Source organism: Crocodylus porosus, unplaced genomic scaffold, assembly GCF_001723895.1.
Source record: "Crocodylus porosus isolate Cpor-Errol unplaced genomic scaffold, CroPor_comp1, whole genome shotgun sequence".
NCBI classification, from domain to species: domain Eukaryota; kingdom Metazoa; phylum Chordata; order Crocodylia; family Crocodylidae; genus Crocodylus; species Crocodylus porosus.
In genome coordinates, this window is record NW_017728917.1 from 3,816,455 (window position 1) to 3,835,489 (window position 19,035).

The 19,035-nt window shown below is 43.6% G+C and overlaps 1 protein-coding gene across 1 annotated transcript; it reads right to left on the reverse strand.

The window, feature by feature from the left end:
- Positions 1-1,825: 1,825 nt before the first annotated feature.
- Positions 1,826-19,001, reverse strand: ARL8B (ADP ribosylation factor like GTPase 8B). The gene is made up of 7 exons (XM_019536598.1): positions 18,788-19,001; positions 10,738-10,818; positions 9,826-9,899; positions 9,315-9,408; positions 7,785-7,852; positions 7,419-7,489; positions 1,826-3,962 (listed from the first exon to the last, which is right to left on the reverse strand). Exons 1-7 carry the CDS (start codon positions 18,908-18,910, stop codon positions 3,913-3,915), a joined length of 561 nt encoding a protein of 186 aa, XP_019392143.1. The 5' UTR covers positions 18,911-19,001; the 3' UTR covers positions 1,826-3,912.
- Positions 19,002-19,035: the final 34 nt, after the last annotated feature.

Below are 19,035 nucleotides of genomic sequence, written 5' to 3' on the forward strand. Positions count from 1 at the left end.
TCCTACCCAAAAGAAGCAGCTTCTCTGGCACCATTCACTTTATTGAAAAGGCTCCTTTTTCTTTAAAAGGTTATTCTAGAAGAGAAGGGCTACATTCCCCTGCCCGATAAAAAGTTCTCATGTTCATCACACACCAAGAATTAGAAGCAGAACCTAGAAGTAGTCCATTTTCAGTGTCCAAGCTAACCACTGACCAGACCACCACCTTCATCATCAATAACATAACTAAGACATTTGAGTAAATACATTTTAAAGGGCTTCCCCAAAATGCCACGTAACAGGAATAAGAGTTTGAGCAAGAATTGGGCAAACAAGATTGGGAAACAGATCATTTAATTGGCTTGTACAATAACTTGGCAGTGTACTGTAAAAATATGGACACTATGTTACTTCACAGAAACAAATGCAGCATCCCAGTGTCAGATTAATCCACATGTATACATTATTCATGGAAGAGGTATAGGCAAGATACACTACTGAAAACTCCGTAGTACAGGGAGAGAGAGACTTCAAGCAAAGATTGTGATCTAAAATCTGCTTGTTTGACTGCCTAAAGCGGTTGAAGTTAGACCAAGATGACCTACAGTCTATACGTATGCATATAGCATCTGAGTAACAGCACAAACTAACAGCTATTCATCTTACCTTAATAAAAAGAAAGAGTATCTGGCTCAGTGAGCATCCAGTATAAGAGTTCCATTAAATCCAACCCTGATTTCTAAAAGAGTTGGAGATAGTTTTCCCTTCCTGTTCCAGGGGAGTTGTCAGCTTTACAGCCACCATGAACTACAAAGTGTTTTGATTCCAACGATCAAGCCGTCTTGCCTGACAGCCGGGGGGGGGGGGGGAGGGGGGGGGGGGGGGGGGGGGGGGGGGGGGGGGGGGGGGGGAAGAGAGAGGGAAAGAGAGAGAGAGAGTGTGTGGGGCAGGGGGGCTTTTGTTCCACAGAGATCAGACCTATTTTTATACAGGCATTTTAGTTAGCAAACTGGATTGAAGGCAAGATCAAGACCAACCATAAAGACAACCATTAAAAAAACGGTTTGCTTATTCCCTGCCAACAATGACAGGGTTGTTTTCAAAATAGATCGGTTGAAGGAGTTACACCTCGCTGTCAGCTACCCTCCCCAACTATTCATGTTCACAAGCAATGGATTTGGAAGTTTCCTTCGTGCCACCTCCAGGAACTCGTCTAAGGGTAGGCGCACACTGGCTAAGGGTAGGGTTAGCCAGGTGACTAACACATGGCTGAGTAACCCAGACTAGAAGCCTGTCACCACAGAGCAAAGCTCTACCCATGTTGCAGCATCCTCCCTGTTTCTGCATTTGCCCAAGAATCTGGTAGGAATTAGGTGGTTCTTGTGCATCAGAACACTTAGATTCTTCCAGGGGAGAGTTAAAAAACAGAAAACAAGGAAGGGTCTGCCTTCCAGGAAGAACTTGAGGAAAGTTAGATACCTGAAGGCACCATATTTTAACTGTGCTCTTTTGCTATATAGTTTATTAGCCAGAGTAGCCACAAGTTTGTTCACATATGCCAAAAACACACCACACAACTGAGGAGTAAGAGCAAAAGCAGCAGCAGCAACTCTTCAGGTAAGATCCAGGTTTAGTAGATGGATCCATGTTCAAGCCAATTTCTGAAGTAACAAGTATTAGTCGTGTTCAGTAGATGGCAAAAAGCGGTCAGACTTCAGATTAGCTACTCCTTCTCCTGCTCACTCCACACTAGTGTATTTTAACTTCCTGCTTGGTTGTGAAAATCGAAGACAGCATGTGCTTATAACCCACAGGAACACACCAAGTCACACTGCAACTTGAGGAGTCAGTTAAATGTCAATACAACCCTCAAAATGTTAAGTTTATTGAATAAAGCTGAAGAGCAATAAACCAACAATATGCATCCACCTAAATAAAAAAAATTCACTTATTTACAAAGTTCAATAATTGCTTACGTTGTTCACATGCAGAGGTTAATGTGAAGGTTAGCAATTGGTAGTGTTTGGATGCCATAAATGCCAAAAGCAGTGAAGTAGATACACACCAAACACATCAAGTTCAGCTATTAGCCAGTTAACTCAGTGACCTGGTCCCCATGTAGACTCACACGTTCTAATTCAGTTTCCTTATTTTAGGCACAAGCAAAGTTGCTAAATAAAAGTAACTGTAGTAGTTCATGGCAAACTAGTCACTACAGCAGCAAGTTAATATACCCTTCTCTACAGCACCAACAGGAGTATGGGATTAATTGAAATCATGCCTCAGGACTAAAAGTGGACCAAAAAAAGTTAAAATGCAAGCCTAGTTTGTAAATGGAGGCAACACGAAACATCTGTGCAACAGTGCAGTAGTTTGTACAGAACAGTAAGGCCATGACAGTCTAAATTAAAAACTGGTTTGTCTTGTATATACATACACAGAGCAGACTCAAGTGTTTTCAACTAAAGTCTCTGGAAAAAAAAAAAAAAAGATATATTGCCTAAATCTACATTTAGGTGCTGCTTTAAAGTTACACAGTGAGGCAACACAAGCAGGTGTATCATATATTTGTATACATTACACTGGACTACATTGACATTGCTGCATGAACAAACCAGTCTTAACAAGTCTGTCCCTTTAAATATATTGAAGTCACCGAGAAAGTAAAGCTACAAAAACGTTACAATCTTTAGTTTATACACATTTCTTTATATGACAGAAGCTAAAAATCAAGAAACAGGATCAATTCATTGGCTCTCTTGTGCTTCAAGACACAGTAAAACATTTCATCTTGCAGCCTGCAGACTTTGCACATGATTACACTGAGAAATCAGGCAGGCCTAGAGTTGTTTCCCAGCACCAGATGAAAGTGTGCCCAGCTATTCCATGAAAAAAAAAAAAAAAAAACACCACACACACACTAGACAGTTACACAGATAATTGTGCTGAAAGTTGACAGTATGACTTGATTAAAAGAAAGACCCAAACACACTGTAATTTGAGTGTCATGCAGCAACTCAGACTTCACATTCTGGTGTTTCGGACAGAGATAAAACTTAAAGCATCTAGAGACAAGGAAAAAAAAACAAAAAACAAAAAGAACAAACAAACACATACTTGAGCAGTCTTACATTCCTAGCAAATGCGTTTAGTCCGCTGGAATACATAACCATTGACATCTTTTGACAAAGCAAATGCATTTCCCATTCCCTATGCAAGTTTTAAAACAAAACGAAAAATAGATACAAATAATGATCTTGATACAAAGTGTTTAACTATTTGGCTTTTCTAACTTATTAGAAAAAAAGTGGTGTTTAAAATGACTGGATCATCTCACAGCTGTAGAAGACTCGTGATGCTGATCTAGTGCCTTGTGCTCCCCCCCACCCCCGTTTGCAGACAGTTTCCATTTCTCAGGCTTACTATATAGACACACACACCACATGCATTTGTGAGATAACAATAAGTTAATATCCCACATAAAGTCACGCCTTAAGGTTCTCCAACTACCACGTGTGGCGCTAGAATCTCAATGCTGTGCAGTGTCAGCATCCTCAAGCCACTAAACACTAGAAATAAAACATTCTATTAACATTTGCTGAAAAATCAAATATAAAAGCCTGGCCATGAAAAACCAGAACAGAAATGTACTATTTCTTAGATTCAAATATGGTAGAGATAATTTTAAAAAGGCTCCCCACCCCCGCCCCCGCTGTTTAGATGGCCGTAAAACAAACCTTTGTGCTGACTTTATCATGACAACTCTAGTTCATTCTGTGACGGAATAAGAATACAAGTTTTCAGCAGTGCACATGGGAAATGAACTGTGAAAAAGGCAATTTCTTGACACAGGACTATTGGGTAGTATTTTATCATGGAGGGACTCGACAATTGAGATTATGGCCAACTGGTACAGGAGACTCCAGGAAGACTTCAACTTCTTCGAGATTTTGAATGCTGAATAAGCCACTGAAGCGTGATATCTAGAGAACAAGAGACAGAGAGAGCGATACTGGTGAATGCCTTTTAATTTCCACATTATAAAAATAGAATCTGCACTAAAAATTCACTTTCCTTGCCATTGTTTTCTAGAACACGGTGAAAGGGTTTGTTTTCCAAGACCAAGAACAGTAAAGGACTGGATGCTGCTCCATCCAGCAGGAAAGGGTATTTAAGAAGCCGCTGCCTTCCCTTAAGGAAAGGAAGTACAGTTTAGCAATTCTGGTTTGCCCATAGTCTGAAAATTAGATGCAAGCAGTACACACTAGTCCCTTCATATTACAGTAGCCCAGTCTGAGGGGAGACTGCACATAAGTAGAAGGGGGGAAAAAAAGCGTTAGTTGGGAAAGGAAACTGGATCCCCATGGTATTTTATAGAAGTCAGTTGCCCAAAACATTCCAGCCAAAGCAAGCTGGACGCATCTGGTTAAAAAAACCTGACCAAGTTCCACAAGCTACTTATTTTCACAGTTGCTTCTTTAAGAAGAAAAAGATTCAGAGGAAATACTAACTAGGAGCTGTTATAGAGAATACCATTTGGCCTGGAGATGACTAGCAAGAGTGGGTAAAAGACATAAGACATGGCAAGGGTCCGTTTCAGGTGGTCATTCTTTTCCTAAAGATATGGCACAGAAGAATAAACTTGTCAGAGTTGGAGTTTTTTCTACAGCCTGGTAAGCTATGTTTCCACCAAGCAATGACAAGCTGTAGAAACCCTGGAGAAGGATTAATAGAGTACAGACCAGAGCTTTGAAGACCCTAAGATCCTAGGATTTCCAAAATAAGCCAAGTTTACCAGTACAAAAACTGGCTCACAAGTTTCTTTCTTCTTTGGAAGTTCTCTCACTAAGGTATTGCAAAATTAGGAGGGTCTCTAACCTAGTATTTCAAGGCCCATGTCTGCCAGGACCAAGAACATGAGCCTGGGAGTCAGAGGAGTCTCCTTTCCAATCCAAGTTCAGCTACAAATACCTGTAGTGGGCACCCTTCAAATCTCATCATTCAAGCACTGCTTTATGCTCACATGGACTGCCAGAGTCCTAGAAAGCAGAAAGCAGTGAGCCTAGTGAAACCCTTAAGAGGGTCGGTTGTCACCACCCTGAGTTAACTGTACAGCTGGATGAGGAATATAACTTCATCACAATAGACACGCATAAAGCAAAGCAGCCCACATTTTCCCCACTACAACACCCTGTAGATAGGTTGTATGAATCCAAGTTTGGAAGGGCTGATCTTAGAAACCTGAAGATCAAAGAGTTATATTCACATGGATTAAATTGGTTGTTTTGGTACCTTTAAAATATGAAACCAAGTTGCTCATTTGGTCACTATGTTCTGGTCAGGTCCTACCCAGATGGTGAAGCGAGATGTCACAGTAATTGCCACCAGGCAACATAGCTTCCCACATGCTGACAACGCAACAGTCTGTCCCTAGTCACGTGAAGTCATAACGGCCTTACTCCTCAACTAACTGGCTGCCTAATAACTCCAGGAAGTGGGTGGAACATGGAGCCTTCTGTTCCTTGGAGAGCAGACTGCAAACAGCCTCCAATGTCTAGCATAGAATAAAAACACAGATCTAACTCATCAGTGCAAACAAACACCATTTCAAAAATGCAAGCAGAATGAGTTTCCATGTATTCTAGTATTTTCATCTTTGTAAAGTTGGAGGAAGCCTGAAGACCTGGATAGTTTGCTTCCTAAACTGATCTTTCACATGCAAGTGTTGGCTAGAATATTTTTGGACAAAAATACTGTTACCAGGGTCAGCTTCTGCAGGACAGGGGTCACTCACCAATGTGTGATGTAGAAATACTGTATCAGAATATGCCATCAATTGATATTGTATAGGTACTAATGTACTGTGGAGTAAACCAGAATCTGAAAGAACTTGATTCGTAAGTCTTTGGTGCCCCAGATGGCCTAATGTTGCAAACCAGGGCTGGCAATTATTTTGACTGGATGGCTGTCTAACGAGGCATGGAGGGCTGCAAGGGTAGCGCCCCCCCCAACTGACTGCCCTCTTGTTACCAGACATCCTGCCCCCTGACCTCAGCCACTGGGAGTCTCCCCCCTTGCCCAAGAAGTACTCATCTGGGAGGAGTTGTGTGCATGATGCAGGACTGTTGGATGTGTGTGTGGTTGAGGTGTTGGACGTGTCTGTGGGTATCTGTGTGTGCATGTGGGGTGTGGTTGGGGGTGTGGGTGTGCATGTGGGGGTCTTCTACCCCACCTGCTCTTTGCAATGTGGCTGAGCCCAGCCCCGTTAGGGGAAGGGAAGGGGATCAGCTCTGCCTACCTGGCTCCCAGCATGCTACAAAAGGGCAGGAAAACAGCTGCCGCAACCAAGAGCAACAGGAGCCTACGGGGGGGGGGGGGAACGGACATACAGGACAGGGCCAATCTTCATAATCACCAGCTCTTAGCCTATTCCATACCTGTCCAGCAGGGCTGCAGCCAAACCTGTGCTGGCTCCTGCTGCTTTCCTCCCACATGCCTGCCTGATGGGGCTGCACCAAGTGTATACACTGGCTCCTGGTGCTGCTCTCCACTTTCATCTGTCCCTGCCTGCCCATCAGGGCTTCACTTTCCCCCTCCTCCCTCCATCCACACACTCCCCTGCCCAGCACCAGCAGGCCCAGAGTGAGCTGCAGGCAGAGCCCACCCTGCTCCCTTCAATGCTACAACTTCCCCGCTCTCCCTAACTCAGTCTGGAGTGCTGCAGCAAGGACAGGAGTTGCTGGAGGCTGGGGAGGCCCAGCAGCTCCCTGGGCATTGGTAGTAGCAGAAGCCCTGCTCAAAAGCTGTGCCTGCTGGCAGGGGAGGTTGGGAGCACAGCACACTGCCCCAGGTAGAGCACAGCAGGGGCCAGATAATTAGTTGGTGGGTGCCCATTTCCAGGCTGAATCCAGCCCATGGGCTCTATTTTGCCCATCCCTACTGTAAGTAGAGGGACTTCTCTGCTGCCCACTAAGCAGCAGCAGCTAAAGCTTGCCGTATGGGGAAAAAGCATTTCTGTACTGCAGGCAGCAGACAGTGGGATCTACAGAGGTGCCCAAAACAGCAGTTTGAGAGAGTAGGACAGCAGGAGCTTGTTGGGTGGCTTGGAAGAAAACAGAAACGTCTCAATTTGCAGAAGCTATTCGGTATAGCAACCCCTTACACTTGACAGGTCATAATGCCAACTCTATTAGCTCAGCTAGTTTATTTAACTAGAAGACAGTATTTTTCAGAACTGCTCACAAGTCAAAATCATCACCTAGCATAACAGTTGTATTACTGCTTTTATAACGTGCATACTTGACCATGATTCTGAAACCCATTACCTATTTTCCAAACACCACTAAGAGGTTAGAGTGTCTGCCGCTCATTTAAGAAGTCTTTTCCTGATCCAGCCTTTGACAGATCCCCATGATTGGCATTTCTGGGTTAATAGTTACCTATATTATCCTTTTCTTTGCAAGAAATTGAATAGCAGCAAATTTCTCTATCTTGAATTGCAGCCAGATTCCTGAAATGGAGAGAAAGAATGTGTAGGAACAGTTCATTACTAGTATAAAATGTGCCTAATGTAGAATAGAATAGGAAAGTACTTATGCTAATGGAGGCTAACAAATTTCCAAGACACTACTGCTTGATCTCTGTGCAAGCTTATTTGTTTCTCTATTGCTTTTCATATTACAAGCTGCAACTAGGAAGACACCATAGCAACAAGCTGAAATTTACAGGTTATTTTTATGGCTTAAGAAACAAAAATTTAATTTTGTGAACAAGCTTCTGGGTAAATCACATTTTCTAATACTTACATCTTTTCAATTAGCTGTTTTTCATCCAAGGCATTTGGAAGGTCCCTCTTGTTTCCAAGTACTAAAACCTGGACACAGTAATAAATAGGTAGTAGAGTCAACAAGCAAGATGCATACTGTACTACAAAACACAGACCCGCCCATCACTTGCAAGGCACTGCATAGATGTTAGGAAGTAAGGCAGGACTGAAGCATGCATGTCAAACTCAGTCTCCGCAGACCAGATGAAGGGCACACAACCAGTCTTCAGGCTGGACTGGACCCATGCAGAGACACAAAACGGGGCCAGTCTGGTGCAAGCACCTGCATCAACCCCATGTGCAGCTCATGCCAGTCTGGGGCTTGTTTGCGGAACCAGCATGAGGCACAGGCTGCAAGAGCACCACAGGCTGGCTCTGGTATGTGGGGCCAGTCTGTGGGTCCAATCCAGATCAGCACTATAGCCAGTGGACAGGGCACTGCATGCAGTATGCCCCCACAGTCCAACCTCATGTGCCACACATGTGCTGGTCCCAATCCAGGGCTCACACTACATGCAGGGCCAGCATGGGGCATGTACACCAGACTGACCCTGCATGGCGACTCTGGTATACAGGGACAGTGTGCGCCTGACCAGGACAAGCCCTAGAAACAGTGCACGAGGCCAGTCCAGCATAGGTGCCACCTGCAGCGTGCACCCCAGATCAACCTCACACTGTATGCAGTGACCACGGCCCTGGGTCTAGTATGTACTGCATGCAAAGCACAGGGTCAGCCAGAGATCCTCAGACTGAGACCCACTGGCCAGATCATAAAGCCTATGGGGGCCAGATCCTGCCTGGGCTAAGACATTCACACCTTCTCCCCCGCCCCCCACTGAAATTATGGTAGCGAGGCCTCCGAAACATTTAATCCCCAAAGCCCAACCAAGATTAAGAAGTAGTCAGAAGCATTTCCTTCAGAAGCTCCTCCAAGGCATCTGCCCAAGCCTCCAGAAACTGCTATTAGGACAATCATCCAGTCTTACTTCACTTTGCTTTTCAAACTCACACTCTGGGATGTCCGTTTGCCTTACCCTTCAGTTTGATCAGAGAAGGGAGCCTTTTAACTGATTGCCGATTTGGTCCCAGAGTAAACCCAGTAACCAAAGATCTGACAGCTGCCTCTTTCCCATGATGTTTTGCACTACAAATAGCATACTAACTTTGCTTTGTGTGGCAGGACCATCTAGAAGCCCAAGTCAAAACAGAGACCTATCACACAAGGCACTTCATATGCACATGATCCCAACTCCCCCACAAGTCCCTAGGGGCTTGCTTGTATTAGCCACTGAATAAGAATGAAAAAGATAGAAGAGAAGTCTAGTCTGAAACAAAAGAGATGCATCAGAAAAATGCACTGGGGAAGTCACTACTATCTGCATAGTATCATTTCACAGACCTCACCTTAAGCTGTCCAGTTAATCAAATCTGACTGGAATCTACTAGGCCTCCACCCAAGTGCACGGGATGTGGAACATGCACCTTTAAAGCATAACTATGCATTACTTACAGGGATTCCTTGTAATTGTGGTTTGTCTAGAAGATTATGCAGTTCATTTCGAGAGGCTTCTATCTTTTCACGATCTGCAGCATCTACCATGTACCTTTAAAAACAATTTTTAAAAAGTAATCATTCAGGCGACTCAGACAGGTCTACAGGCATATTCTGAAAAATACCCTTAAAACATGCTCATTTTAGTCTCAGGCTATTTTGTTAAAAAAAGGTGTAGTAGAAAGGGTACACATTCTTCTCAGTATGCGGTCCCAGTATCTAAGAGTTGTAGACTCAGCTACATTTTTATCTCAACTGTATACCCGGGGTCAGGCAGATTTCTAACTGCCAGAAAGTAACTTGCAGCAACAAGGCCTCAATTTTCTCTACTCCCCTGATGAGAAATGGAGACTAAAAGTTGAGTTAACTGCTATTATGCAGTTAAGATAGAGTTTACCCAGCTAAGTTTCTCAGCTTGCTTGGCAGTTTACAAACAAAGATCAAGCAGCCTAGGGAAGTCTCCACTCACACAATAGCATTGACTCCTCTGCAATATCTCTCCCACATGCTTCGGAACCGTGGCTGCCCTCCTATATCCCAGATCTTAAAAGGAAAAAAAAAAGAAAGAGTTTAAACAAGCTATTTAGTTAGAGAAAGAAGTTTAAACACATTACATCTCATGGGTATTAGAACAGGTGCACTGAGGCACTGGACAATATCTTGTCATTTCTACTCATCCTAAATTATCAATTTTTTTAAAACTAAGGCTATTTCTACTGCATGGAAGAAGCTATTTCTGGTGAGGGTCACCTCTTCATAAACCTCCTCTTAACTTAGAAGTTACCAGGACAGGCTTGCAAACCCATGGTAGAACAGGAAATATGCAGGCCAGTTCAAGTATTAAATTATGTGCAAGAATATCTGCTTCCAAGGTAACAATATTAGTTAAGAGCCTCCTGAACAACGCAGGCTGATATTAAGGCTGGTATGCATGCCATTTTATAATGTTATTCCACTGCAGGCTGGAATGGCAATTATGCCAACTAAATTAATGTTTTACATGCTAAACTAGGACAAGCCTGCTTTTTCTTTTTTAGCTAGCTGTACACATTTTCATACAGAGGGGCCCAAAAAAATTAAAGGGGAGATGAGCATGCATTTCATTTCCATCCCCAGGCACCTGAGTGAGTTAGAAAAGAAATGCATTTGTAATTTCTCTACAACCTTTACAGCTCAGACACCAGCCAGAGAGCAATCAGTAGGTGATAGGTAGCAAGGGAGGGAGAGGGAAGTGATGCAACTAAATGCAAGAGCAAAGAAAAACCCCAAGTAAGAAATCAACCTGGTTTTCTGAAGACTCAGTTTACAGGGCTCTGACTGACTAAACTGGATTGCTCTTTTACAAGCCATTTTGAAGAGTGTAGAAAGACTTTTAGCATACCTTTATTGTGACATTACCCTTGGTAACCTTCCTCATGTTGAAGCCCACCGTAGGGATCATATCTTCACTGAACTGGCCTGACTAGAGATTAAAAAGAGAGAGAGAGGAAAAAAAAAAAAAAAGTAGACAATACACATTAGATCTAGCCACAAAGAGACAAAATGTTTAGAGTAGATAATCTTCAACATTGATTTTTACAATGTACAAGTAGGAAAAAGCTTACTATTTGTCCTCAGAAGACAGGATTTTAAAATGCACTAAGTACTGGGGCACATGCATAAATACAAGTCTTATCTTCCACTTCTAGCCATAATTTTATGCTGCTTCTTCAGGTCTGTTCAAACGTGCCTCATTCACTAAATACAACTAGTGCCTGGAGATAGCGCCTGGCTAGACAGAATAACTGAGTGGCTTAGCTATATAAAAGACATGCCAGTATTTCTTGTAATGGACCTGGGACTTCTAGTTGTGCCATATGGGAACTCACTCCACCATCCTGGGAGTTAGGTCCATCACTTCAAGACATTTCTTCAGCTGCGCAAGAGATGCTGTTGGGCAATAAGTACAGAGGCCCTCAATTCCAGTTTGAAACAGAAAAGGGGCGTGGGGGGGAGGAAGCAGGCATCTTTCAGCTCCTTGAGGTTACAGAACAGCAACTGGAAGAACCTGCACAGCCTTTAGCCTCACAGCAGGGAGGGGAAATTGCACAATTTCAAGCATGTTCAGAAAAAGGGTGCATTTTGAGATGCAGAGATTAGGTGAGGGTGTATGTGTCTGCATGCGTATCTAAAAGCTTCACATTTTGCCAAGTGTTACATTAGGGATCAGACAAGGAGTTGCAAATTTTGTCTTAACACACCATTGCCTCTTTTAGCAAGGTACATACATATTTCCTACTGTTCCTCTGAAGCTTGGCAAGTAGCGAGAGGCAGGTTAACCATTACAAAAGAGCCAAATTGATCGATACCTATAGGTTCCAATATTACTTCAAGATAACCCATGAGTAACATGTACAGCTTTCCCCCACTGCCCTCAACTTAACCAGAAGTTACCTACAGAGGACAGCTTCCTAAACTCAGGCCTCCAACAGTGAGTGTCATTCGTAGCGTTTGAATACAAGCTACTTGTCCTCTAGATCCAGGCCAAGACAAGCGATTCTTAGAACCTGCCTTCAGATAAGGTGTCCCATTATTTCAAGCTACCCAATTTTCCCTGGTTGCCTCTGCCAAGAAGCAAGATGGCATTCCTGGACCCATTAAGTGGCCAGATGTCTGCTTATACATGTATGTAGCCACCAAGTTAGAGATGTAAATGTCTGCTGTGAAGCCTTGCCCCCATCTTTTTTTTTAAGTAGTTCTACTTTAGGGAAGTTATCAACCTGAGAAGTCAATGCCTTTCTACTTTTCCAGGCAGAGATTTCCTTCTCTTTCACCAACTGTTCATCAGTAGTGGCCTTTTTCCATGGTGACTTTGAGACCTGAGGAAAGTTAAGATGTCTAAAGATCTGAATGAGGTGCCCTTTCATTACCCAATCCAAGCTGCTCCCAAAGGACAGGATTTTCAAGTCCTCATTATGGCTGAAGCAAACATCAAAAGCCTATGAGAAACCCTGTTTTCATCAAGTGGTTGTTCAGCCCTTCATAAGGTCAAACGCATTAGAAAGGTTTCTACACTGACTGCCAAACAAAGCGCTAACTTTACCAGTTTCAAGTCTTTCAAGGCCACATTAGTAACACCAGAGAAAACTCCAGTGCTTATCATCCCAACAAAAATGAAACCATTTTCTGCTTGTTAGCACCATCTTCTCCCCACTCTTTTTCTAGACAAGATAATAGATGGACCCCACTCCCCCCAAATCTTCCATGTTAAGGGCTAAAGGAGAAATAATTGGTGTCCCTTTGTCCAGATAAGACTTCTCCTTAGAGGTATTCTTCCCCGCTTGCAAAGATCAAGGATCTCTAGCAAAGATTCATTTAAACTCTAAAAGGCTTCCAAGTGAAAGACATGAACCACTTGTTCAAACCCCTTCATATGCTCCTCATGATTCAAACCCCTACACGTGTATGCCAGCTTAACGTTCGTAAGTTAGGAGACAACACTTTTTTAACCTACATTTACAAAACGCAAGTTACACCTCAACCTACACTCTTGTCCAGCTGTACTATGAGAGTTGTGGAAAACAACTTGGTTTCCACACATTCTTCCATCTTCTCCAGTCTTGGGTCACATGCATCTGCCTACCTTTCCGCAAGCTAGACTTACAGCCTAAAGTGCAAGCATGCTATGGGTTGCAAAACGTTCACAGTTGTGTTGGGGTACAAATGGCTTTAGAGTTTAATGCAAGACTGAAGTAGGTCATCTCAGAGTTAACAAGCACTAGAATTCCTGCTCCCTCCATGTCTCAACAATGTGTTTCCATTGTCTATGTGGGAGTCAGTAGTTAGGGACATGCACAAGATGTCCAAGTTGGAAACAGCTGCAAGTATAGCAGCATTTGTCTGCAATTTTAAAAGCAAAAAATAGACAGCCTGACTTTTATTCAATCAGAACTCCAGTGGCAGTGGTGACACTTTCTCCATGAGCTTCCACAGGTCACTACATTTTCAGTAGCAGCTGAAATAAATGTAAAAGTAGTCCTGGATGCCTAACAGGTATCAGCTATTAGTTGTTGCACACGACCACCGTTCCAAGTTTTTGGTTAGGCATATGCTTGTTTTTAGGCTAGGCAAACAGCTTGGCTTGAATTGACAAATTACTGCACTGTTCAAATCTAGAAAGGCAGAAGTTAGGGGGAGATCAATGGCAAGATAAACCATTCGACAATCCTTTGCCAATCTATCAATTGCCTATGAAAGCAAGTTTCATTGGCTGTTGAAAACAAGAAACTATGCTCCTCTACCCTCAGATTCCCAGTACACATGGCAGTTAAGATGGAGCAACTTTTAATCCAGTGATTTATACTGTTTAAAGGAAGAACAGGGTGCATAGATAAGATCTCGGGTTCAATAACTCCTACACAGCTGTAGATCAGCTCCTTAAAGCACAAGGCAGACAAACACTTGTTTCACAGAGCTACTTATGAATGATTCATTAGTGTTTACAGGAAAAATTGCTCCATCAACTGTTTGTTACTGCCCAAGCACGATCCTTATCTACTATTCAGCCAAACTGGATCATGTCATCTTCTAGATAGATATAAAGCTTGTATGACTCAGAAAAGTGGGATGATTTAATAAAACTTAAATACAGATTTTATGCAACATGCTTGTGGGTCCACCCTGTCTACTGCTTGAATGGCAGTCTCCTAAAAAGCCAAGGGAAATCAAAGCTATTACTATTTTCCCCAGACGCCTGTGATTTCCTATTGCTTCTCACACTTTACAAAAAGAAGCCTGCTTCCTCCAGTGACAGCGCCTAAAACTGAACTACTCTGCAATAAGCAATTTTTTAAAAAGTTGGAACTATTAGATTTACATCAACCCCTTGCAAGGCCATTTTGAGATATCCACCAGCCAAGCTTCCTTTTGATGTACTCATTGCTCCTATCCATCTCAGTTAGGGCAACTGTTTACCATTTTTCAGACTAGTCAGTGGGCGCATTCATTAATCTGCCATAATTATGGTGCATGGAGTTCAGTACATGTATTAACAGGTATAAACTTAGTGCTCCATGAATTGGTACTACTGAGTACTAGCACAAGTTAATGCTTTTTTGATGTTCAATGCCAACTGGACTAGTCTACCATGCATTAGCAGTTTTTGCCAGCCATACTAATGCATAGAATTAGTCCAATGCGCATTAAGCATCTCTTGTAGATGTGCCCCATTACTGCTAAATACTAGCTTAGCCCAATGGCTTCCCCATTTCATTGCCTACTGTGCTGGCTTAAAGACATTCAGAAGTTAGAAGTCCCATCTGGTACAGAACCTGGAGGGTTTATACCAAAGTCAAAATGGTAAACAAATTCGGGGGGGGGGGGCCAGTAAAACTACCAGTGGATGTCGTCATGTCTGCTTCCACCTCCTCCCTCACCCACTGTTGGCAGAGTAGTCAATGCTTTGCCTTGAGCAATGTAATAGTGGCTTAACCCAAGACAGTTCATCTAGACCACATAGAAAAGCCCCTTTAAAAAAAAATGTGTACTAGTATACAAGACCAACACCGATTATACTCATGTATATAAAGACCTGTATGAACATTACTTTACCTGCATCAGAAATCTAACAGAATATTTTCACATGCTATGAGCAGAGCTGCTGCAAAGCCAGGATGCTGGGAAGCGTGTACAGTACCTTTGAAAAGGAACTAATGAGGTGCATGCGCCGTTTTCCCCAGACCCATCTTGATCAATTTCCTTTAAGCATTAAAAGGAAAGGATCTCATGAGACTGGCTATCAAAACACAAGTACAGCAATTCAAAAGGGAAATAAAAAGCTACCAACAAAATGAGTTGCACTAGCTTAAAGGGTATTTTTCCTCAATGTTCTTTGAGGAGTCAGTATACCAGCACTAGTTGACTGACAGCTTGGGCACCTCCCTTCTAAAATGCCCTTCTGAGGCACTTGGCCAGCTAATCTTTCCATGAACTAGACAAAAATCTAGTCTTGGATACCAAGGATGTCCATGATAACCAAAGGCTGAGAATCTCAAATAAGTCCAGGTTTTCTTCAGCTACTTCAAACATGCCCAGACACCAATGCCCTATTCTTTAAATTTCAGAAATCAACTACCACTTCACATTTTATAAGAACTGTTCACTCTGTTTTTTGGTTTTTCTTTTAATTTAAAAACTTCTCCTTAAAAGTTTACAGCCAAAAACACAGTAGCATCAGACATGAACCTGCCATCAGTTGGTTTGTTTTAAATGCTGACAGCCAAAAAAAAGCCTAGATGAGACCCCAATTTGTAACCACCTCAACATCCAAGGGCATTTTTAAACATGCTCTGGCAGGCATGTGTAAAAGCTTTGAACAAGCTTTAGTTAAAGCACCCCCACCACAGGGATGCCGATTTTGAAGAAGGGGATGCTGATGCATGAGATGCAGAGGCTGGCTAGAGTGTGTTAATTAGCATCCTCCAGCAGACTCTATTAATTACAGTCTGCTGGAGCAGCCTCTGGGCACTTCTACACACCCCCTAAGAGCTCAGCTTAAAAAAAAAAAAAAGTATGTTGAAAGGACACCAAAATCCTAGCAGCTTCTAGTACATGCTTTCATTAAGAGCTAGTTACTGTCAAGTGAGGAGCATAACACTTAGCATGCGTCCGATATCTGATCCAAACTGTTAGCATCAAGTAAGGGACAGACAAGATTCTTCGCCCCACAGCCATTTTCCACAATTATCAGTCCAGTATGATCCATGAAGAAGGTTTTCAGAGTAGAGGTTCAATTAAAACTATCTAGGATTATCTAGGATGGTTCTAGATATTAGGCTTTGTGCAACAGGAATCTGTTCTTTCACTTGAACTGGTCCATGACTAAGAGGAGTATGGCTGTTGTATCCAATTCAAGAGGGGAATATGACTTGCAGCTTTAGGACAGCCTGTTCAGAAGCAGCAGAGATGCAGTCAGCAAGAGATATTAAAAGGCACTGTGGAAGAGATATTAAGACATTGTAAAAGATCTTTCAACTACTAACCAATAGGAAATACTGGAAGTCTTAAGAAGCCAGACTTAGTGAAGCTGCATCTGGAGGCTGGAAGCCAAATGACTCTACACTGTGGAAACTATGGCCCACAACCGTGTTCCTGTGTGGACAAATTTACTCACAGAAAATTTTTGTTACACTCAATATCAATCAAATAGATCATGACTAACCTGGAACAGTCACAGCAAAGCAGCAGCTCTATTAGGGTCTTTTCTGCCTCACATGCCAGCTGATTAAGAGTTAAATAGTATCTAAAAAATCCTGAGCACTTACGAGCCTATGGTTATGTCCAGTTACAAAAAGAGGTCAAGTGCCAGTTTATATTGGGGGAGGGGGGGGGAAAAAAAAAAAAAAAAATCAATATAGGGCAAAGACAGCTCTGATCAATCTAGGACAGGACTCATGCTTGGTGTGCTCTCCATTTTGAGTAGGATTAGCAGTCAGATCAGAAGCCCATGAACAACTTCCACCAAACATTTTACCTGATTAAAGTTCAATACATGTAGTTACAGGAATCAGATTAGTGCAAGAAGCTTGAGTTAAATAAGACCTGTATGCCCTGCACACACTGCAAAGAACAGTAAAGGCTCTGGCTCCAATCTGGTCTTAGAGAGCACAAAGCATGTCCCCAAAAACCAAACAATCCTTTTAACATGCAACCCATGCCCTGCATCTAGACTACAACAAGGAATCGCATAAGGTTTTTTGTATATTTTAGCCAGATACTTATTCCTAGCACCAGAATTGCTCAGGTTTATTCAAATACTTCAAACAAGGCAACCACTACCTCCATTCAACCTACAGTTGACTCATGTTTGGTGCTCATGGACAAACGGAACATCAGGTTAAATAAAAGGCAAGATAGCCAAAACATTATTTTAGATAGCTTCTAAGCCACTGCTGTGCAACATTAAGCATGAGTAGCTCTGCCACAGAGATGTTGCATACCAGTTTAACAAAAGCCACCTGGGAACAGTTTTATTAGCACATTTCATAGTAGTCATCTCCTCCCAGTCCTACATGAAGGGGGAAAGGTTTAATCATCTTACCAAGAAATCACCAGATAAGAAGTAGGCTAGATTCTGTCCTGTGGAGAAGTTATTTTTTTCAAAAAAAGTATTATTTCTGCCATTTGACACAGTTGCATACTCCTGTACTTCCCTGAAGGTACAACTGAATATTTGGGTCCCACTCTCCTCACTACAACACACCCTGGCTGCTCATGTTCACTTCAACTACAGAACCTTTGCCATTATTGTGTACCATTAAAAGAAGGGAGACAGAAAGGGGCAGATCCAGGCTAATAACCATGGCAAGGAGGACAAACCCTGGTAGGCTGAACTCATTTAAGCAATTTCCACTTGTGGGAAGCAAACTGAAGAGGTGCTTCACTATAAGCCTTCCTTAACATGTTCTTCTCACACATCTGCTTAGCTTAAACACAGAGGAAGTGTTACCCAACAAAACCAGCTTCATTACACATCACATGATGCTCAGCAGGAACAGTCATTCTTGATTAGGCAACAACTGTCAGAACAGGAGTCAGTTATGAGCAATATTTCATTACAAAGCCAAGTTCTTCACTTACCAAAAAGACAATAAAAAACATAAGCCAAAACTCTAAAGTGAAAAATAAGCAAAAATTCTGCTTACTAATATGACTCAGCCAGTGACTTTATTTAGAGACAAAACACTTCAACTCTGCCCAGACAGGAGTTCATCTTTCTCTGTTTAGCTCCTTCCCAACTACTACCCTGCAAACATAAGCTCCGACATGCATCGAGGCTACAACAGCTCAACAGTTGTCTAAGCCCCGCCACATATCATACAGACCCGCTTCAGCTTTGAGGTCAAGGGGTAGTTCCCTGAAAACGCTTCTTTATTGGGGTTGTGTCCTTTGGCTTGGTAAGCTGTGGGGCTTTCAGTGCTGTGGTCCTCAGGTCCTAACTCTCTCTCTCCAGCTTCCTGAGGTCAAGGAATAGTTCCCTGCAGAAACCTCTTTACTGAGTCCTTCGGCTTCATAACCAGTGGGGCTTTCAGCGTCTGTCAGGCCCCCGCACACACGCTGCAGAGTCTCCATTTACTAACTATCAAGAGATCATCCCCCACTGAAGCCCTGTACGCGGGGCCACGTGCCCCTGGGCGGCGGCGCCAGCCGTGGGCCGTTCAAGTACGGACTCGCACGTGTGCGCGCGGGTGTTTCTCGGGGGCCCGGTGCACCCGGCACCGCAAGCCCCCGCCCCGAGGGGAGGGCGCAGCCCCCCCGCCCCGGGAGGTTGAAAACTCGGCGGAACAAGGTCCCCGGCTCCCTGCCGCCTCCAGCAAAACCCGGCGCGGCTCGGGGCGCAGGCCGGGCGGCCGGGAGCGGGGTGGGGGGGGAGGGAAGGGCCAGGCCGCGCTCACCGCGATGACGTTGACGAAGGTGGTCTTGCCCGAGTACTGCAGCCCCACCAGCGTCAGCTCCATCTCCTCCTTCCAGAAGAGCGAGCGGAACCAGTCCAGCAGCCGCGACAGCAGCGCCAGCATGATGGCGGCAGACGGGCCCCGCGCTGCGGCCCGGCCGAGCCCCGACTCTTGCGCTCCGCCGCGCTGAGGTATGCTGCGCCGGCCGCGCGGTCATATGACGGCGCCGCCCGCCGGCAAGAGCGGCC